The sequence below is a fragment of the Talpa europaea genome, assembly GCF_964194135.1.
Source record: "Talpa europaea genome assembly, chromosome: 11".
NCBI classification, from domain to species: Eukaryota; Metazoa; Chordata; class Mammalia; order Eulipotyphla; family Talpidae; genus Talpa; species Talpa europaea.
Window position 1 is genome coordinate 100,111,277 of NC_140078.1, and position 20,903 is coordinate 100,132,179.

The 20,903-nt window shown below is 57.5% G+C and overlaps 1 protein-coding gene across 8 annotated transcripts in view; it reads left to right on the forward strand.

Moving 5' to 3' along the window:
* ATP2B2 (ATPase plasma membrane Ca2+ transporting 2) overlaps positions 1-20,903 on the forward strand; it is a gene marked incomplete at both ends in the record, with an annotated part of 88,141 nt that overhangs the window by 26,008 nt on the left and 41,230 nt on the right. For 3 of the 8 annotated variants that reach the window (XM_084247930.1, XM_084247929.1, XM_084247931.1), the window contains 5 exons: positions 9,454-9,579; positions 11,198-11,230; positions 12,304-12,363; positions 17,259-17,300; positions 18,050-18,208. In XM_084247930.1, coding sequence (XP_084104056.1) covers positions 9,454-9,579; positions 11,198-11,230; positions 12,304-12,363; positions 17,259-17,300; positions 18,050-18,208 — 420 coding nt within the window. Of the gene's footprint in view, positions 1-9,453; positions 9,616-11,197; positions 11,231-12,303; positions 12,364-17,258; positions 17,301-18,049; positions 18,209-20,903 lie in introns of all 8 variants that reach the window. The other 5 variants (XM_084247935.1, XM_084247936.1, XM_084247932.1 and 2 more) reach the window with 4 other exon arrangements.

Sequence of the window (20,903 nt, forward strand, 5' to 3'; positions counted from 1 at the left end):
TTGCTCTTGGCTCCAGATTTCCCGCCAGTTCAGCACCAAATGAGAACCCGCTCCCTCTCCCCGACAATTGTGCATTGAGGCTCCTCCGTGCTCAGCACTGCTCCAGGCGGGAGATGGTGCAGTGAATAAAATCGACAGAGTCCCTGCCCTCGGGGAACTTACCACCTAGTGGCTTGGTTTTGAAGAGTCATTTAAACCCCTTCTCACCAGGGATAGCAATCAGTCAGGAGACAATCATTTTGGATACCTACTGTGTGCTGGGCACTGGCTGGGTGCTGGGGTTACAGCAGTGAATAAGACAGATGACTTTTCATCCTTGAGCAGCTTGCAATGTGCCTAGGAGAGACGGGCAATGTAAAAATTCCAGAAGGTCACAAGGGTGTGATGGGAAGAAAGCAGGGCAGTGGAAGGCACATGGCTGGGCAGGTTGGGGAGGCCACATGTGAGCTGAGAGGAGAATGATGAGGAGGAGCTGGCCAAGAGCAGGGACAGCAAGGGCAAAGGTCCAGAGGCAGGATGGTGCTGGAACATCACGAGCAAGATGGAGACGTGGAGGGGCCAGATGGCAGGTCTCGTGGGCCATGGTCATGGAAACTTTCTGGGCTCATGGAAAGCCTAGAATGCCCTCTTGGAACTAGGACCACATGAGAGCTTCTGGGTTTACCCAGGTGACCTCAAGGCCATTGTCCTTGAGAGCAGTAGCCAGCCGGGTGATCTGGATCTAGGGAAATTTAAGGGAGGCGCTGGACCTGAGTGGATAGGAGCAGAAGCTTCCAGACAATTTGGAGAAGGAGGAGGTAGGATAGTTGACTGGAAGGAGGCTGGGGAAAGAAACATTCAGAATCACCGATTCAAAGCATCACAGCCCAGCCAGGGAGGCGGCACAGGTAGAGGGAGACCCTGGAAAAGACCGGGAAGGGGCAGTGACAGGTGGCAGGTCACCCACCTGCACAGTTGAGCCAACTGCCTTGTTCTCAAAGTGGACACCTGCTGGAAGCGCAGCACATGGAGTCAACCCCGGTCCCTGGATGTCAGGAGTCAGCAGCCATGGTATCCAGTGATGTCCCTGGGGCAAAATGGAGACCCCCTGTGCCAAGGCGAGGAGATCTGGGCTGGCATGCGCTGGTTCTCAGGCCACTGGCAACCTGGCAGAGGGCTTTCATGGCCTCCTTGGTGCTCCAGCCTGAGGACAGATGTGCTCATTGATTCACGGAGATCACAGGGCGGCAATGAGAAAGCAAGAGTTGAGACCCACCAAGAAGGCCAGGGTCAGGATAAGCTGGACTGAGCAAAGCGACCATCAGGAAGGCGACTGCACAGGAGCAGAGGAGGGCCAGTGGCTTAGCCCAGGCTCCTGGGGAAAGGATAGCAAAGAAGAGGCATCATCTACCCAGTAGAATGCCGTCGGACTGGAAAGAACAATTCTGCAATAGAGCCGTTCCAGACAAGAGTCTGCCTAGAAGGCAGTGAGCTCCCCTGTCGCTGAGTGTGTAAGCACAGCCTGAACAGGCTCTGGGTGGGTCCTGTAGAGTTGGCGCAGCTCTGAATGGACATGGCATCATTGCTCCTCCCAGCCACGAGTCACCTGTTCTCCCACCCCCATCTTTACCCTGTGCCTCTGCTACCGGCCCACTTCTATTTCTTGGCCCCTTATCTCTGCTGAGACTGTTCCCAGATGATTGTCACCCTTCCTTGTTGCTCATTTAATTCCTGCCTGTCTGCTCAGATCCCACCTCCTCCAGGAAGCCCTTGATAACCCTTGTACCAAGACTCACGCTTGAGCCTGTGACATCCACATCATGCTATTAAGGCACAGCCTCTTTTTTTTTTTTTAAGATTTATTTATTTATTTATACAAGCACTGGGTACAGTCAGAGCACGGGAGGGTGAGAGAATTCACCAGAGCCAGAGCGGGGAGCAGAGCAGGCAGATTGACGAAGTATTCTGCTGAGGGGAGCAGCGGGCAGCAGGAGAGGTCTGCGCTCCATGTGGGACCCTCGCCCAGTGGCTGGGATCGAACCAGTGCTGCAGAGGCTGGGGGCAGCTTCGCAACCCAGCGCTCAACCTCTGCGCCACCAGGGAGGCCCAAGGCACAGCCTCTTAATGCCAACTGGGTTTTGCACTGTGCAAGCTGTCTCAAGTACCATAAAGCAAAATCCATCCAGGGTCCTGTCACGTAGCAGATGGAATGACCTTCTGTCCTTGGCCATGTGCAGCAACCATAAACCCTGCATCTGTCCTCTTACCCAGGCAGGTACAGGTGGCTGGGAGGTACAGACCAGCTCCATCCCTGGGCCCACAAAGCTTAGGGCTCAGGCACTGTCTGCCTGTTGTAGAAAGAGCAGTGAGCGGGACTGAGCAGAACTTGGGTTCTGGAATGTACTTGCTCTATGGCCTCGGGTACATCCCTTCACTTCTCTGAGTCTCGGTTTACCGAGGCCAATGCAGGTACCCTGGAATGTGATGTGGGTGAAGCTCCCACCGAGCAGGGTGCTGGCAGAGTGCTGCTCACGGGGGATTGTTCCCTTCCCTATTCCTTGAACTGAGGATGAAAGGAGATTGAGTTCAAATCCTGACTGACACTCATTGGCTGGAGACTTTGTTGAAAGACAGATTAACCCCAGCTCATGGGCTTGTGTTGATGTGTCTGTTTACCTTCCTTCATCCCATCTCTGGGCTGCCCCTTCCTCTCCACCATCCAGTCCCTCTCCACCTTAGGTCTGCACCAGCCTGCCTCTTCCAGGCAGGTTTCCTTGATTGCTCTCTTTCCCAGTGCTCTGAACTCAGATACCTGTCATTTAATGACCAGACACATGGACATTGTCCCCACCCTGGGAGGCCTTGCTGGGCCTTCCATAGATGACCTAGCTGAGGGCACCCGCAGGTCTCCATGGGGGCTCAGAACCCCCATGGGATCTGGCCCACCAGTTCAACTAGAAGAGAGCAAAGGACACCCCTATTCTGGGTTTGGTGGCCCAGCTGCACCAGCCTGTGACCTCTCTGATCCTCTACACCTGTGTCCACCAGTGGAGGAGCAGAGGGGACCCCGCCCCCTGCCCACCCTGCATGCACCCACAGATGTGACTGTCCTTTGCAAGTGGTGCAGGTGTGAGGTGCTGGGTGGTTGAACCGGCACAGCATGTGGAGGCAGAGCCAGGCCCGGCCCCCCGCCCACTCCCGCTGCGTTCTCTGCCCCTCAGAACCTCAGTTCCCCACCGATAGACGGGGTCAGGCCAGTCTTCAGAAGACAATGCTGTAGCCATTGCTCAGGGAACAAAGGGATCCGAAAGCCTGGACCTCATCCCCCAGGATGACAGCTGGCCATAGAATAACACCTGAGTTCCCGCCCGGCCAGGGCCAGGGCAGAGACGCCCTGGAGTCGCCAGCAACTGCATCGCCAGCAACAGCAGGCAGGCGCCAGCCAGCATGGCCACCGCGCTCACTCCGCGGGAGACCCAGGAACCCAGACTTTCACGCCCACTTTCCTGATGGACAACTGGCCAGGAATTGCAGTTTGTCCAGTGCCCGTATGGCAGGTGGCAGGCGGGTGAGGCCTGAGGGCACACTCTGACCAGCCTGTGCTTTTCTAACTTTGTGTTTTAAGATCGTTGCAAACTTTCAGGGAAGTTGTGTGACTGGTGTGCGAGGAAGAGCGGGGGCCTTCCCCGAGTTCCGCTGTCCTCGCCCGTCAGCCCTCGGAGGTCAGGGCACCCGGCAGTGAGGCAGTCACCTAACACCCTGCAGGCTCGCGTTCCAGCCCCTGTCCCCACAGCGGCCTCCAGGTGGGAACCAGGGCAGGACAGGGCCTCAGGCAGATGTCTCGCCTCCTCAGCCCCCTTGACAGAAACGGCTCCTCCCACCCCGTGACCTCCACACTTCCCACGTCCACACCCTCCCATCCATGGGCCCCGTTCATGACCCCCGTCCACACTCCCCCTGTCCATGCAGGCCCATTTTGTGTCTCCTATGGTGCGAGTCCCGGGGGAGCAGCCAGCCCTCTCAGGAGAGAGTGCCCAGCTTTGTCCCTGCAGCATCTCAGGAGATCCCAGATCCCTGGAGAACCCTGATTTTGTCCCAGTTGGCAGCTGGGGAAACTGAGGCCCAGAACAGGAGCCTATGGCCCCACAGAAGGCAGGGGCCGGGAAAGGCCCGGCCCTCCTGCCCCGGGCACCAACTCACCTGGAGGACCCTGTGACCTGTCACCCGGCAGCCAGGCCTGTTGCAGCACCTTGTGGGGCCGTCCCCACAACAGACGCCATCGAGATGGGGCAGGGGCGGGGAGGCCAGGCGGGGTGTTCTCATGAGCAATGCATCCCACGCTCGTGGGTGCCTCTCAGCCTCCTCCGTGCCCCCCTCCACCTGGAGCAAAAGTGTTCATGGCATGAGGTTGTACAGGACATCAGCAAACCCTCTTGGGCCTGCTGCCCACCCCACTGAGCAGAAGGCCAGGCACAGAGAGCCAGACCTGCCTCCACTGCCGCCGCCTCCGGGGAGCCTAGGACAACACCGTGACTGCAGGAAGGCCCGGTCCGCCTCTCGGCCCGTGCTCTCTCCATTACACTACCCTGCCTCTTCTCCATGAGAGGCAGCGGGGTGTAGTGGATAGAGCACGGGTTCAAGCCCCGACTCTACCACACACAGCTATGGGACCCTGAGCCGCCACTCAGCCTCTGTGAGCCAGAGAGGCCCAGGGCTCAGGATGGCACCTCCCAGGACTGCTGTGAGGGGCAGGTCTGTGTCTGTGGGCAACGACAGCCTAGTAGTCTGCGAGGGGCATTGTTCTGCCGTTAACTGTGCTGCGGGCAACTGTGACAGAAGCTGCGTCTGGGCTGGGAATCAGGCTCCGCTGGTGCTGGCACAGCTGCGATCCCCTTCTCACCTCAACTCCCCGCTCCCCACCCAGGGAGGCGCCTGGGAGGCAGAAACCAGAAGAGCCGGGAAGGGTTGGAGGCTCTGGCTGTCCCTGTGCGCTGTGCAGTCCCAGCTGTTGCCCTCTCTGGGTGCAGAAGCCTTGTTTTACAAAGCTAGGTCCCTCCAACTCAGCCACCCGGGCTCAGCATACAGGGGTGGGAGAGGCCAAGCCACCCACTAACAGGAGCTCTGTGCTGTCTGGGCCTGAGCGCCTTTCTCTCACACATGGGAGCAGCTGGATCGTGGACATGGCCCTTCTGCCCCCATCTTGCTCCTCGGGGCTGCCCCAAACAGCTGTGCCTCTTCCTGGTGAGGCAGGACCCACGGAGCTCCCCCAGCTCTGCCCCCTTGGGCTGAAAGCCAAGAAAACACCCTCTGTGTGCCCTCCTACCTGAGATTGGGGGTGTGGCCATGAACCCCCAGAGCGAATGTGACAGTTGGGTGGAAAAGCCACTCAGATGACATTTAGCACACAGCAGGTGCTCCATGGGTATTAGTTGTCCTCCTCCTTCCCCCCAAAAAAGCCCTGCAGTGGCTCCTAGTGAACATCAAGCAAAGACCCAGCTCTGCAGCCCCCCACCTACAAGTGCCGCTCTGGACCTGAGCTCTGGCCCATAGGCCCCGGCTGGTCTGTGGTCTTGCCCCATCCCAGCCCCATTGGCCTGCCGGCCCCTCGTGTCTCCATTGTCTGCTGCGGCTGATCTGTGTGCCTGTCTGGCCCCTTCAACCCACCTGGACCGCGAGCTCCTGGAATGCAGGGACCACAGGGACCCCCTCGGCCCCAGAGCCAGGCACAGGGCTATCACCCCACTGCCTGTGTCCGTGCATGAAGGAGCTTGGCCTGGGCAGGGGGAGCCTGTTTGCTCAGTCTCTGCGCAGACCCCCGCTGGCCCCTCCAAACACCCCTCTCCCTGAGAAGCATCCCCCAGGGCTCACCCCTGTCCCCCCCGAGGCGACAACCTAAGCCAGTGTCCCCACTTTGCAGAGGACAGAACCGCAGTCCAGAGAGGAGAGGACTGGCCTCAGCCACACAGCCAGTCAGAGGCAGATGCCAGGACTTCCCAGGCCTCTCCCCTGCCCCCCCATGCCGTGTGTTCTGAGGGGCTCCGTGGGAGATGGAAAGGGCAGGGCTGCAGAGTGACGCCAGGGGACCGTGGACTGCGAGGGCCCCCACCCAAGGTCCCTACCTCTGCCCTTCCCCAGAGACTGCAGCTTTGCTTTGCGAGATTACCCAGGCTGCCTTGCCCAGCTGTGGTCCCACCTGTGCATCTGCAACCTGGGGTGAGCAGTGCCCTCTGCGGGGTCTGGGGCTGGGGGCAACAGCCTAGGGGCGGCCTGGCACTTCCAGTTTCCCTCTACAAGAGGAACCACCTGGCTCTGAGGCTCCGATGGGGGAGAGGATGGCCTGGCCAGGTGCGGGAGGAGGCCTGGCCATTCGGCCCTTGGCCAAGCGCAGGAAGTCTTCTTGGGCGTGTGATGATAAGTGTGGGGCGTTGCCAACAGGGACAATACAAAAAGGAGGTAAAAAGACAGTCAAGAAGGTGCTGGAGGTCCAGCCACAGACCAGGCTATGCTGTGGGAGGAGACCCACACCCAGACCCACGCTCAAGGGGTTCAAGTCGAGTGGGGGAGCCGGGTCTGGAAGAATCCCAAGGAAGCCATAGGGCAATCAGAGGGGGGAGGTGAGGTCCCCTTGTGGTGGCCAGGGAGGCCACTGCAAGCTGGATATTGGCCCTGATCCTTGAGGAGGAGGTTCTAGACAAGAGGTGGGAGGGCAGGCAGCAGAGCTGGGGCTGGGGACGACCGCCGGGTGCTGCGCGTGCTCCCAGGGCAGAGGCCGCGGGCAGGAAGCGGCGGTCAAGCTGCCAGGCTTCAGGGAGGGTGGCCGAGCTGGGGGACAGCAGTCAGAGGCATGGAGAGAGGGTGGTCGGGGGCATGTGATGCCCCAACTCCCCGCCTAACTGTGGGGCCGGGAGGGCCACCCTGCGGCTGAGGGCGGCTGGACAGGGGTGACGGTGCCTCCCCCACATCCCCTGCTCCTTCCTCTCTGCCTCCTGGAGCAGAGCCGCCAGCTCCCCGCTGTGATGGGAGTGATTAGATTAGGAGGTGATTTGGGGGTTTGATTATCTTGGGTGGAAATTGGCCCCCTGTGTCTTTTTCCAATCTGCCCGGGCCTGGGGAGGCAGAACGGAGGAGAAACCAACGCCTTCATTTTCCCACGAACTTGTTCACGAATGTGTTTGAGACCTGGTGTGAGGGCCTGATATCCTGTGGGGGCGTGACGAATGACACAGAGAGTCCCCCTTCCCCAGCTGGTGCCCAGGGCCAGCCACGTCTCCCTGAGCCTCAGTTTCCTCATACAGACCGAGGACCTCTGTGAGGACCAAGGTGACGCTGGCACATAATGGACACTGGAAAGAGTCAGTATCTGTGTCTCAGGCACCTTAAGAACCTGAGATCCTGGAGACCAAGAGGCTAGAACACAATACACATATGTGCACACTTACCCTTGTGCACACACGTACGTGCATACAAGTGTGTGCATTTATATGTGTGCATTTTCTTGATGTACACGTGTGCATGCATGGCTGGCACATGCCAGCACACATACATGCACACGCGTATGCCCCCACATATGTACATGCACGTTCTAACTTGTACCCATGTGTGCATCTTCACAAGCACATGCATCTACATGTGTGCACACATGTGCACACAGATAATCTCCAGGTCTCGCTCAGGTGGAGCGAGAGGGAAGGGGTGGTTGAAACCTCTGCACAGTAACAGCAGCTCCCTTGCTGAGGGAAAGAGCTTTGAATCCTGACTCAGAACTTCTGGACTCTTTAGACACAACTCTGAAGAGTTTGTTGCCCTACACTTCCAGTCCAAAGCATCCTGGCAACCAAGGAGCAGGTCGTGAGAGACAGGGAGCCTGGAAAACAGGGAGATGTGGCCATCAGATTTGAGGGGAAAAACCCTAAAAGCAGAACTGAGTCCAACCGTGTCATTGGGGTTGCCGTGGCTGTGGGGCACCTCAGCTCTGCTGGTAAAAGTTGTGCCTCTACTCTGTGGCATAAGGATGGCCTGAGCCGCTGCCTGGGCCTGGGTCCTATTCCAGCTGCCTTGCAGAATTTTACCCAAAGTGGTAACAGTCAGAAAAAAACTGGGCATGGAGGGTGCAGATTGCAAGTATCTAGACTCCTACTAAGTGGAGAAACAGCTGGCAGGAGTGAAGGAGTGAGGGACTGCCCATGGGTGCCCTGAGCTTCCAGGGGTGACTCTGCATGTGGCGGAGTCGTGTGCGTGGACTTGTGCCCTATCCATCCTTCTGTGAAAGCTCCTTTCCCTTGGCATAACGTCCTCAGGGCACAACCATGTTGTAACAGGGGTCGGGATTTCCTTCTTTTAAAGGCTAAATAGTGTTCCCTTGTGCACAGAGCCGGCACTTGCAGTGGGCTTGCCTTAACATTCTGTCCTCATCTGCTGAAAAATCCCCAAGTGGTCTTGAGCAGTCACTCTCTGAGCCTGCACAGGACAGGGGCCTGCCTTACAGTAGCAACAGGACCGTCTTTTCAAACAAAAGCTGACCTAGAAGCCTCAAGGATGAATGGAAGTGGAAGCACTCTTACCAGACACCTCCCTCACACCCCCTCCTTGGGGACCCCACCTGCAATTGAAAGAATCCTAGGGCCCTTTGGAACCTGGTTTGAGAAAATTAAAATTGTAGGGAAGAGGCTCTTGAACTGCATTGCACCATGGAGCCATGGTGTCTGCAAGCGCTACCCCTACGCAGAACAAATCCTTGAAATGCATAAAATGAAACACATGGGACCACAAAGGGGCCAATTATTTTTAAATAGTTAAAGCAATAAAAACACAAATGTATGGTATGCAATCTACACACTTCTTTGTTAGCCCAGTCAATAACAGGTCAGCGGTCAAATAAAAAACTGTTTTAACTACAAAAGACAGATATGCCCAAGTGATTTTGACAACCGCTGTAAAGTGAAATGAAAACCATGACTTTTGTGATGCATGTAATGGCATCGTGGGCCCTGCTAATGTGCCTGGGGTTTGTTGCCTATGTTCACAGTGGGGAGAAATGCTACATTTCAGTTCAACATTTGTGAAAATAAGGAAAATAAAGAGCATATCCCAGAGCTCTGAATTCTTTCCCCAGATCTGTGGAAAGGGGTGGACCCCATTAAGCATTGTGTCTAGGGCTCAGTTGGCATTTCTTTGCTGCTTGCAGAATTAAGCAGAATGAGGTTGGGTTCCAGATATTGTCAATAAGGAGGCGACAGCATGGCCTGTGCCTAGCCTGTAAGGGTTGGGAGGGAATGGGGAGAGGAAGACAGAAAGGAAAGGAGTCTTCAGGAGAGGGTTCCACCACACATCTATAGTCTGAACCTCAACTCAAGGCAGTGCCCAGGACCTCAGCAGGCAGATTTCCAGGAGCTGAATGGAGCTGAGTTCCTGCCTTTCCTTTGGGGAGAGAGCCTGGGCATGCAATGGTGACTTGGCTTTCATCCCCTCCCACAGGGACCCATGTGATGGAGGGCTCAGGACGGATGGTGGTTACTGCTGTGGGGGTGAACTCTCAGACTGGCATCATATTTACCTTGCTGGGGGCAGGCGGTGAGGAAGAAGAGAAGAAAGACAAGAAAGGTAAGCCAAGCCCCCTCACCAGCCAAGAGAGGAGCTCTTAAGGCCACATTTTTTTTGTTTGTTTATTCATTCACTCAACAAAATAGTAATTGAGTGCCTTTTATGTCCACACCCTGTGCCAACAGTCACCTCCTATGTCCATGAGATCTGGCTTGGGCCAGGAGGGCTCTGTCTGTTACATCTACAGGGTCTTGTCCCAGTCTCTGTCTTGTTCAGTCATGTTGTGGGGGCCCCTCCTTCCCCCCACTCCTATCCAGGTCCAGACCAAGAGTCTGGAACACTTTGTTGAGCCTCTGACCTCAAGCATGACCTGATCTTATCATCATGCCAAAATCAAGTAGAAACCCCCACTCAGGCCTATTCCTGCCACTTTTCTCAATGCCACGGAGCACAGCTATAAATCCATCCAGCATGGGCTCACCCCCACATGAACAGAGGTGACTCTGGGGAAGGTGGTCCATGTGTGGTTCCAAGTCAGCTACTGTGAGTGCCCTCTCCCATCCCTCACCTGGATTCTGGCACCTCCTCCCCCTTAGAAACAAGTATCCTTCTTCCCTGGGCTCCCCTCAGAGCAGCAAGCTGGCAGCCCAGGACATCAGTGCCTCATGGAGCAGAGAGAAGGAGGCCCAGAAGATACAAGAAGTCCAAATCCCATCATCAACCCCCAGTGCAAAGGCCCATGCCTGTGGCCCCAGCATAGCTGGCTCCCTGCCCAACACCCACGCTCAGTCTTGGGGACAGCCCCTCCTCCCATCTTCAGTCTTTTGTCTTATCTCCTTCCCCAAGAACAGAGAAAGGTCCCACAACCAGATGTCCTTAAGGGAAGGATGATGAGCCAGCAGGCCGCTGTCCAGAGTTTTAGGGGTACCTGCTGTCTCCAACTCTCAGGTGCCATGCAGGCACAGAACTGGGCCGCAGCTGAAGGTCATTTGTTCCCAAGGGTAAACCCATTTTCTAACAGGATCCCCTAAAAGTATGGCTGCCCCACCAGCAGGAACAGTGGCACTGAACTGTCATCTGGGGGATTCAGAGACGAGAGGAGGCAAAGGGAGAACTAAGGTTAGCTGAGGGCATAGTCCTGACCAAGAATCCCAGAGCATGCCAGGGCAGTGCCCACACAATAACATGGAAACTGTGACCAGCTGGGCCCCAGGCTGTGGGCAGTTGGACAAATGCAGGAAGTTGGACAAATGCGGGCAGTTGGGCAGGATTTGGTGCCTTTGCTCAGTTCCTTGTTCCCAGTGGGGCCTGGATGAGGGACAGAAACACCAAGAAGCTCCCATGGACCAGACCCGTGGTTTTGCAAATGCCAGTAGAAAGACAGGCCTTGGACTGCACCCTGGCCAGACCAAGGGGTCCTTGCAGAGGGAAGGGGGAAATGCAGAGGTGACATGGTAGGGAAGATGGGGCATGGCCTGTGCACAGCGCAGCTAGGGCTGGGCCCTCAGCCCTCCTCCTGATCACTTCCACCAGGGACATCACTTAGAGTTCGCCAACCATGGGTCCCTGTTCCAGGATGATGCATGCATGTGGTCTGTGTGTGTGTGTGCACTCGGGTGTGCAGATGAGGTCACGCATGCTTCTCCTTCATTAACATGTCTCAAAAATCATCACACAGGTGTGAAGAAGGGGGATGGCCTTCAGCTACCAGGTACAGTAAGACACCCTTCAGGGTAGATGGGGCTTTTAGGAACAGGAGCACACCTTGCCCGTGGGTCCCTCCTCTAGCCCACCAGTACACAGCTGGAGAGGCCACCTGACTGCCCCACACACCCTCTGCTGTGCCCCCATGATGCCAGCCTCACGGGACCCAGCAGCACCCCATTCTGCTGTTTTGCCCTTCCAGTGCTCGCCCTACTGGTCAATTTCAGATAGCATCCTCTCCACTCGGCCCTCGGCCCCCCATCCCCCTGTATCCCAGATGCAGTTCTTCACTTACCACCGTATGGCCCCATGGCCCCTGCTCCCACCCACACCCAACAGAGCCCATCCCGGTTCCCCTGCCCGCACGACTCATCCACCTTACCCACAGTGTCTGCCCTCTGCTTCTTCCAGAACCCACTTCCCCACCCCAAGAAAGAACAAGAGGGAATTTTCATCTCATATCGTTAGTTTCTAGATTAAAAATTCACGAGTACCTTCCCGGTCCTTTGCACCAAATGTGACATGCCCAATGTCACCTTTTTGGTGGTGGGACATCTCAGTGAGGGCTACCGAGCTGATCTTTAGGGAGCTGGTTAGCAAGAAAGTGGGGTTAGGCAGTGAGTGACCCGATCAGGGGCAGGAATCCAAGTCAACACCAGGGTCAGTTGCTGTGCTGGAACGCAGCGATCGTGGTCCTGGCAGATGCCCACGTGGGGCCGGTGCCCATGCTGCCAGGTTGTTGAATATTTTGAGTCAGCTCCTGGCCACAGGCCCCTCTGGCCCTGATGGGTTGCTGGCTGGACCCGCCTCCTTGGTTGGGTCAGCAGGGCACCCTGGACAGTGCCACCCCCACCCCCACCACGATGATCATCCTCCATGTTCAACCTCAACGCCCCTCCATGGCTGTCTCCCACGATGCCCGTGGCCTTGCTCCCACCCCCATGGAGCTTCGTCATTTCCAACAGAGGTTTTCGTTTAAGACTTGAGTCCCATTCCCCCCGCAAGCTGGTTCCCACCCCGTTGTCAATGCTGTTTTCTCCATTGTGACACACTGCATTTTCCATCCCTCCCACCCCGCAGCGGCCGACGGTGCGGCAGGTTCAAACGCTGCAGATAGTGCAAATGCCAGCCTAGTGAATGGTACGTCTCCGATGGCGAGCTCTCGGTCTCGGGTGGATGGGCCTCTCTCCCCTACCCCACATCTGGGCTGGCCTGTCCCTGACTTGGCCCGCACAGACCTCCGACGTGCATGGGCAGCTCAGGGACAGCCGTCCTCCACCAAGGGCCAGGAGCTTAGAGAGGGGCCGGGACTGGGAAACCTGCTCCCAGCCTGCTTGTGGCTGCCAAACTGACCTCCAGAGGAGTCCAGAAAAGGGACGAGACCTTGGCTTCAGATTTGAAGAAGCAGCATCCCGTCCTGTGTGGCCCTCCCCTAAGCACGCTCCTGGCCCCAGCTTTGGGAGGAAGGCCTGGGGCCTAGACCTGGGCTGAAGCTGGCATCTGGGTCCCCAGAAAAAGCTCCAGGCCTTGACTCTGAAATGCCCTGGAGACGGGGCATCCAGGCCGGGGCTCATCTCCTCGGCCCCACCCTGTGGCATGGGGCCACTGGTAGACGTGTCTTCTTTTTCACGGAGCAAACGGCAAGGGGTTCGCTTGGGCTCAGGGCTCATTCTGTCCCCGGATGTGGACTGGTGTTTCTTGCTGTTGCGTTTGTTCTGAGTCTCTGCATTCTTACCGGCCCCCTCGGGAGTGGAGTGGGGCAGGGGCTGCCCCTGTACCCAGAGGCTGCATCCTGACCTCATCCTGGGCAAGAAGGAACGCCATTCACATGCCTCCTCGCTTTCCCATTCCTGATTTCTATGCTCTCCCACCTTCAGAGCCATCTGTTCACTCAGACACCTCCCAGCCCAGATTAGAAGGCATAATAGTCGCCCTCGCTGCTCCTGGGCTGCTGAGAGCCACCAGGCTCGGGCCTGGGAGTCCAAAGGGAGTCCAAGGGCTGTGGGTTTCTCATCTGTCCTATGGCTTCCTCCTCCCCACTCCTGGAAAACCCAAAGGCCTGTCCCCCTCATCCTTCCATCCCCTGCCCCAGGCCTCTGGCTGAGCCACCTGGGCTCAGAGCGATGGGGTGGGAGCCCCGGCAGATGTCCGGTCTGGGCAGGCGGCGTCTGCAAGCTCAGCCCTGCCCACCAAGAAGGGCTAATTCGGGGGTGGGTCTATTTCAGGCACAGGAGGAGAAAGGGGGACAGCTTGGGGTGTGGGAGGTGTTGTGCTTCGGAGGGGGTCATGCGTCACGCTGAGGGATGTGGGGACAGCGGATGTGGGCACTCCCAGGGCTGGGAGGAGGGAGCCTGAGGAGGGTCCTGCGACCCAGGGCGCGCTGTGCTCAGTGAGCTCGTAGATCGAATCCAGGGAAGCCCCAGGGGAGAGGGAGCTGTCACTTCCAAACTATAGTAGAAAACGCCAAGTATCCCCAGAAAAATGCAGGAAAAATGGAGAACTTGCCTTTTTCACCTCCTATGGGCCAGGTACTTTGCAAGCATCCTGTACTCACCGTCTCACTTAATCCTCATAACTACCCTGTGATGTAGACTTTATAGTCCCCACATTAAAGATGTGGAAACTGAGGCCCAGGGAGATCAGACACTAGTCCAAGGTCACAGAGCTCGAAAACAGCAGAGCTGGGGTTCTACCTCAGCCCTGGGTGATCCGCAGTAGGTGGGCCTCCTCCCGACCCAGGGTTTGCTGGCGTTTCTTCTCTGAGTTCCACGAGGATATTCACAGGTCTCCCCCAAGAAAAGACCCATCACATAGAATCAGTTTCTTCCTCGGTGCAGGACTTGTCAGAGGCTTGAATAGGCCATGGAGGCTTAGAGAGCCACGCAAGGCTTCCCAGCGGGATTGGGCTGCAGGACCATCCTGGGTCAATCTTGTGGGGTGGTGGACCCCAATACACTCCAGTACGTTAGTACCAGACTCGAGGCTACTCCAGATCTCATTGAAGGACAAGAGCCTGGGCACCTCCGGGGAACTTCTTAGCCCTGCAGAATTTTGGTCCCCACCCCAGACCCGCACCCCACACTCTCACTGTGGTACATGTGAGAAATGCATTAACAGGCAGTCTCATGCCATGCGAGCCACGTGGAGTGTGATCACAGACGGCACAGCCCACCCAGCCATGCGGGGCCCACCTCCACGCAACGCCCCAGAGTGGTGCGGGCAGTCCCGAGAGGGCCCTGCGCTAACACAAGGTCTCAAGGCCCCTGGGGTCTTTAAAGGCCAAGAGACTCCAAGCTGGACCTTGGTGAGTGAGAGAACTGTTCCTTTCCCTTCCTTCCTCTCAGTCAAGTGCGGAGGACTTGGATCTGAGAAACACTGGACAGCAGGATGCTCTGGCTCCACCCCCAGACCCCCCCAACCAAGAAGCGGGCCAGCAGGCACAGAGCGTTGTCCTCGGAGGCATGCAGTCGCCTCCTTTATTAATGTGTTCTCATTGGAGACACCCCTATAGTTGCACATAGTAAATCGTCCCCCTTAGCTTGGACAGGGCCAAGGCCTGCACACGCCCTTCACCAGCACGCCTGGGTTGTCCTGGTCCACTTCCTGGGGAGGAATTGGAGGCGCGGGTTGGAGAGGTGACTTCTCCCCCACACCCCTCACTACCCAGAGCTTGTTTATCAGATCCCCTCACCAGGAACCCTCCACATCCCTGCTTTTCACACCTACGTCCCTCTGACGCACGAGGAAAACTCCCGTTTGGTAGACTGAGTCCAGCATCTGGTGTGGAGAGGGGCCTCGCCGCAGTCCCCATCTGTTCAGCCCTCCACCCCCAGCTCCCTGGAAATACCCTGCAGGTCCCAGGTGGGGGCCGAGCTGGCCAGGAGAGCCCCTGTTTGGCTGAGCAGAGCCCCAAATAAGTCCCTTGTTTCTGAGAAACCAGGCCATCTGCACCAAAGCACCCCCAGAACACCGCTCCCTCCCTCAAACATATGCATCGGTGATTATTTTTCTGGCCACGTGGTCACTATGGAAATAAAGGGGAATTGCTGGCTTGGCTAATGGGTGAGGCTGGTGACTGCATCTGATAATATGCAGTGTGAATGAAGGCCTGGTGCCTTCTAAACCCACCTGCCCAGGAGCAATCCTCCGGCTCTCTTTAGCCCAGTTAGTAAAACTACTTTAAGAAATAATCAACGGGCAGTCCATCCCTGCTTGCTCTGAAAAGCCTTTTTCTATTTCATTTTTCAACCCAGCAGAGAGAAATTTACCATCAAGCAGGGGAGGGATTCTCTGTAAATCCAAAAAGGGTCTCTGGCCTCTGCTGTGAAAGGGGGGATTGGGGGGCCGGGGAACCCCCTCCCTTTGCGTGGCCCATGAAGCAGGTCTGGCGGTGTTGATGGAACTAACTGCAACGTGCAGGGCTCTCTCGGGGCGCTCGGTGAGTGAGGGCCGCCGCTGAGCCTCTGGGGCCTCAGTTTCCTCATCTGTAACATGAGAGTGATGGAAACTGCTCCACTCCCCTCTGCAGGGTGCGGGAAGCTGATCAGGGGTGACACTTGCAAAAGTCCTTCCTGCTGCAGAAGGCTGGCAGGCGCATGGCTATTACTAAGGCAGCCTCTAGGCCCCGGGGTGGGTGCCACCTGCCCATTTCACAGAGGTGGAGGCTGAGTCTGCAGCAAGGCGGTGTTGAAACAGGGGCTTCGGGAGCCAGTCCCACCAGGGCCAGCTCTGTTCCCCTCCCTGGGCTCAGGAGCTGGGTGGCTGTATTTTCAATGTCTGCCTTGGTGCCAGCCCTCCATTCACATCTGAGGCCCAAGCAGGCCGTCTCCCTCTCTGAGCCTCAGTTTCTCCTCTGTCAGTGGGATACAGAGCACTGCACAGGGCTGTGGTGAAAACTAGATGAAACTGGGGGACATATATGAACCCTACATGACATGGGTTCTCCCAGAACATGTGCTGTGAGAATCGCCTTTGCAGCAAACATCCCAGCTTGACCAACCTTCTCAGACCCCTCTGAGGTGGTAAGGCCCTGGGCAGAGCTCCAGGCAAGCTCAGGTGCAGGAGGGCTCCCCCTCCAGCAGACCTAGTGGGCTAAGGCAGGTGTCTCAGCCACCAGGTAGCACCTCTAGTCCCTCCCTCACTGCAAACCCAACCCACAAGCCTCCGACCCACACTGGGAGGGTCTCCCAGGCAGCCCTGGTGACAGGGTGGAGGACCCCAGCTCAGCTCTTTCCCCTTACTAGGCAGCATCAGACCACCTATGTGAGGTTGGGGAGGGGCCCCCAGAGGCCCAACTTTCCCTGTCTACTGTGGCCTGAGCCAGTCGCCCTCATAATAAAGAGGGTGGGAGGCTCAGCTCCTACCCCCTGGAAACCAGGGCACTCCCACCAAGGTCCCTGGACACATTGGGGGCCCTCAGAGCCCACCACTGGGGAGCCCCTGCCCACCCTCTGCATGGGCCAATCTCAGCGGGGTTAGGCAGGGGGTGTCTGTGGTGTGACGTCACTCCTTCAGAAGGAAAAGGAGACAGTAGGATCATTTCCTGGAACCAGACACTTAGAACATGTTACCCAAATTCCTCCCTGTTCCTGAAAACTTCTGTGTTTTCTCTCTCTCTCTCTCTCTCTCTCTCTCTCTCTCTCTCTCTCTCTCTCTCTCTCTCTGTCTTCCTTGCCTCCAATCAACCCACAAAAGGCACCAACCAAATTAATCTCTGGGGACCTAAGACCTAAGACCAGCCCCCTGCTTCCTGCCGGCCACTCTGGCCCCTTGGACAGGCTGTCGTTCAAGCTGTAAAGTGCTCAGGGCCCAAGTCATCCCACAGGAGTGCTCCCTCCAGGCCTGAGACCAGGCCGGCCCTGCAGCTGCCGCAGTGGCCAGCTCACCCTGGCAGGGCCCCACGTCCCCACACGGAGGGAAGGAGTGGGCTTGGCCTCCCTCCGTCTGTGACGTGAATGTCCGTGGCCCTGTGCGTCTCCGTGATGACGACTGTGTTGTCTGTTCTCTGTTGTCTGTTCAAATTCTTTGTCATGTAGGTAAGATGCAGGATGGCAATGTGGACGCCAGCCAGAGCAAAGGTAACCCTTTTGTATTAACCGGGTCTGTGGTCCCTGCGGCCCCTCCCCCACGCACCTGCCCCTGGGGGGCTGATGTCTTTGGGGGTTGTAGCTGTGGCCCACGTGATGCCAGAGCAAATGGAGGCGTCACTTGGTAAGAACAGGGGACCCCGCAGCCTTTGAGCTAAGCCACCTGTTGAGCTGGAGAGTTGAAGCTGATTCTCCAAGATCCTTCCGGTCTATGCCTGGGCCCCAGGCCTACCAGTCAGTGTCACACGGAAGGAGGAGAGGCTTGGCACCCATGGTGGGGACATGCTCTGCTACCTTTGAAGCCTCCCCTTTTGTTCCTCTTGACTTGTGACTCCTTAATAGCCCAACAACCCGCTGAATGAGCCCGGAGCCTGTGTGCCTTGTCTGGGTGTGGGGACAGCCCAAGGCCTTCAAGGTAGGCCCTGCGACCTGCAGGCCAGAGCAGACCCCTGCTCACGCGTGCCAGGAATCCAGAGTGGGCCTGTGCCCCACCCTACTGTGTCTGGCACCCAGGCCCAGGGCGGCAAGTGCTCCTGGGACCCTGGTCTCTGGCTAGAAGAGGCAACCCCCCACTCAGGACCTCCATGCTGACCATGCAGGGCCCAACCGGGGAGCACGTGTCTCCCCACACTCCCCTGGGCTTCAGGGCGTTGCCCCTATGCCCGCCCTGCAGACTGACCTGCGTGTGTGCGTGTCTGTGTGTCTGTCTGTGTCTGTTGTGCACGCTCTGCCCCTTGCAGCCAAACAGCAGGACGGGGCGGCAGCCATGGAGATGCAGCCCCTCAAGAGTGCCGAGGGCGGCGACAGCGACGACAAGAAGAAAGCCAACATGCACAAGAAGGAGAAGTCGGTGCTGCAGGGCAAGCTCACCAAGCTGGCGGTGCAGATCGGCAAGGCGGGTGAGTGCAGTGCAGGCGATGGTGGGGGGAGCCAGGCACACAGTGCAAGACCAGGGAGCACCCCGCCCTGAGCAGGCCCCAGCTGCCCCCCTGCAAAGCGGGATCTTGCACAGGAGGGTCCCTGAGACCCGCCCTTCTCTACTACAGCACCCGGGCTGGGGGCATACACAGTCAGTGCTCAGCACGTTGTGAGGTAGAAGGCCCAGTGCGCGACCTGGGCTCCAGACAGACACCGCTGGGGGAGTGGGAACTCCGCGGGCAGCTCCTCCTGGCTCTGAGCCTTGGCCCCCGGCCCCCACCGCACAGGTGGCTGAGGACAAAATCCATGGCATGTCTGGGAGCTCGGCCCTCGGAGCTGCGCCGGCTGGAGAGGGCAGATGCTGTGGGGTCTGCCCTGCCTGAGGACGGTGGGAGCCACGGCAGAGGTTTGAGCAGGGGCCCTCAAGGATGCCTTTCGCTTCCGTGTTGACCGCCTCGGCTCCGGTGCGGAAAAAAGGCTGACGAGGTTGAGGGCAATACCAGGAGCCCAGGGAGAAGCCCCTTGTCTGAGCCCCAGCTCGACACGCGGTGTCCCCAGGAGCCGTGAGCTGCAGGTGGTGGCTGGTGATGGCCCCGCTGGCCCAGGAAGTCGGCAGCCGCCCCTCCTGCCTGCCGTGGCCTCAGGCTCCCCTCGGGGTGAGGACGCAGCCAACGCTGTGGCCTCCCCACCTGGCTGCTCGCAGCTCTGTGGCTGTCTCCCGGCTCTAATTATAGGAAGCACAGCCTGGAGAAGGGAGGCAAATTACAAGCTTGGCCATCTATATTTAAACTCGGGGGCCTGCTGACAGCTCCCGGCTGCCGGGAGCTTGGCTTCCCGCCCCGGCGGCTGTCAGGCGGGGCAGCAAGCAGCTCTCGGGCCCCACAGCTGGAGGTGGGAGAGGGGGAGCCGTGGATCCGGGGATTTCCTCCATCCTCTCCGCGGAGCAGACTCCACAGAAGCCCGGGGCCAGGGGAAGAATGAGGAGAACAGCCCATGGGCTTGGAAGGCCTCACTCACCTCGCAAGCCCTTGACCCTGCCAGGAACAGAGTTCACAGCAAACGCTCCTGGGTTCACCTCCCACTTCTGTTTTGCTCATGGCCTGAATTCCCGGGAAGGGAACCTGAGATGGGTGGGCTGGGGAGTTAACAGAGGGGTGCACTCAGGTGAAACAGGAAAAGGCTGGGGAGAGAACCAGACAGCTGAGGTTTCCAGAAAATTCCCAGTCCCACTGTCCCGTGGGGGAGCTGTGCAGGGCCTGTCCTGCCCTCCAGTAAGGGGGTGGGCTTTTGGGACCCCCACATCAACCATTGGGTGTTGGCCATCATGTTGGGGTGTACTCCCAGACACTTCCAACAGGGGGACCCCAGTTGCCCCAGCACCAGCTTCCTCTGGCAGAAGCTGCAGGTGCAAGGTCTTGGTAGGCACCTGTGCAACACCTACAGCAGGTAAGAGGACCTCAGGGAAGCCAGGCAGTTCCCCCCTTACTTGCTAACTCTACAGGGCCTCCCTGCCTTTGGCCTCGAGCAAGTCACGTCCCCTTGCCGAACCTCAGTTTCTTCACCCAAAAAAGTGTCTCCTGCCTTTTCCTCAGGCTGGACCACTCTTCCCGCAGGTCACTAGCTGGCTGCTGCCTGTCGTCCTTCCACTGTTTGCTCAAATATCACCTCCTCCAGGAAGTCTTCCCTGGCCACCCATACTAAACCACTCCCCACTAACCCTGTCACTTCTTGCATTTTTTATTTGTTTGTTCTTGGCTTTATGAGATATAATCGATATACCCAAAATGGCATACGTTTTGTGTGTGCCATTACCCACACAAACCTGGACCCATGCCCACACCCATGGTACCTGCTCCACAACCGAGGCGCTGAGCACCCCCACCAGCTCCAAAAGTGCCCTTGTGTTCTTTCACGGTTTTCTGGTTTTTGATTTTGGGTCGAGGACACTTAACAGATCTGTCATCTCCATCCATCTGAAGCGCACAGCACCGTGTTAGCCACGGGCACTGTGCAGAGCTCCAGAACACAGTCATCCCACCCAGCTGATACTCCATACCCACTGAAAAACAACCCCTCTTGCCTGCTCCCCTCGGCCCTTCTGTTCTCTGCCGCTGTGAGTCTGGCTGCTTAGATGCCTCAGCTTTCCCATGTCTGACTTGTCTCACCTTAGTATAATGAACTCCAGGTTCATCTAAGTTGCTGCAAATGGCAAGACTTCCTTTTTAGGGCCTTCCCAGTGGTGCAGCAGGTTTAGCACTGCGCTGTGAAGCTGTCCACAGCCTCTGCAGCGTGGGTTTGATTCCCAGCCGGCCAGGGAGAAACCCACATGGCAAGCAGACCTCTCCTGTCTCACCTGCTGCTCCCCTCAGCAGTGTCTTCGGTCCTTCTGTCTGTTCTGCTCCCCACTCTGTCTCTGGTTAATCCTCTCACCCTCCTGCCCCTCTGACCTGTACCCCAGCTCTTGTATAAGTAAATAAAAAAAAAGACTTCCTTTTTATGGCTGAGTAATATTCCACCAGGCGTATCTACCACATTTTCTTCATCTATCCATCGATGGACCTTTGTGTGGTCTTCTTATCAGCATGGCTCATCTTCCCTCACATGGCCCTAGAGAATCTTGTCACCGAGCTGTCTGAATCTGGATGCTCTTGGTCATTTGTCTGTTCTTTGTCTGCC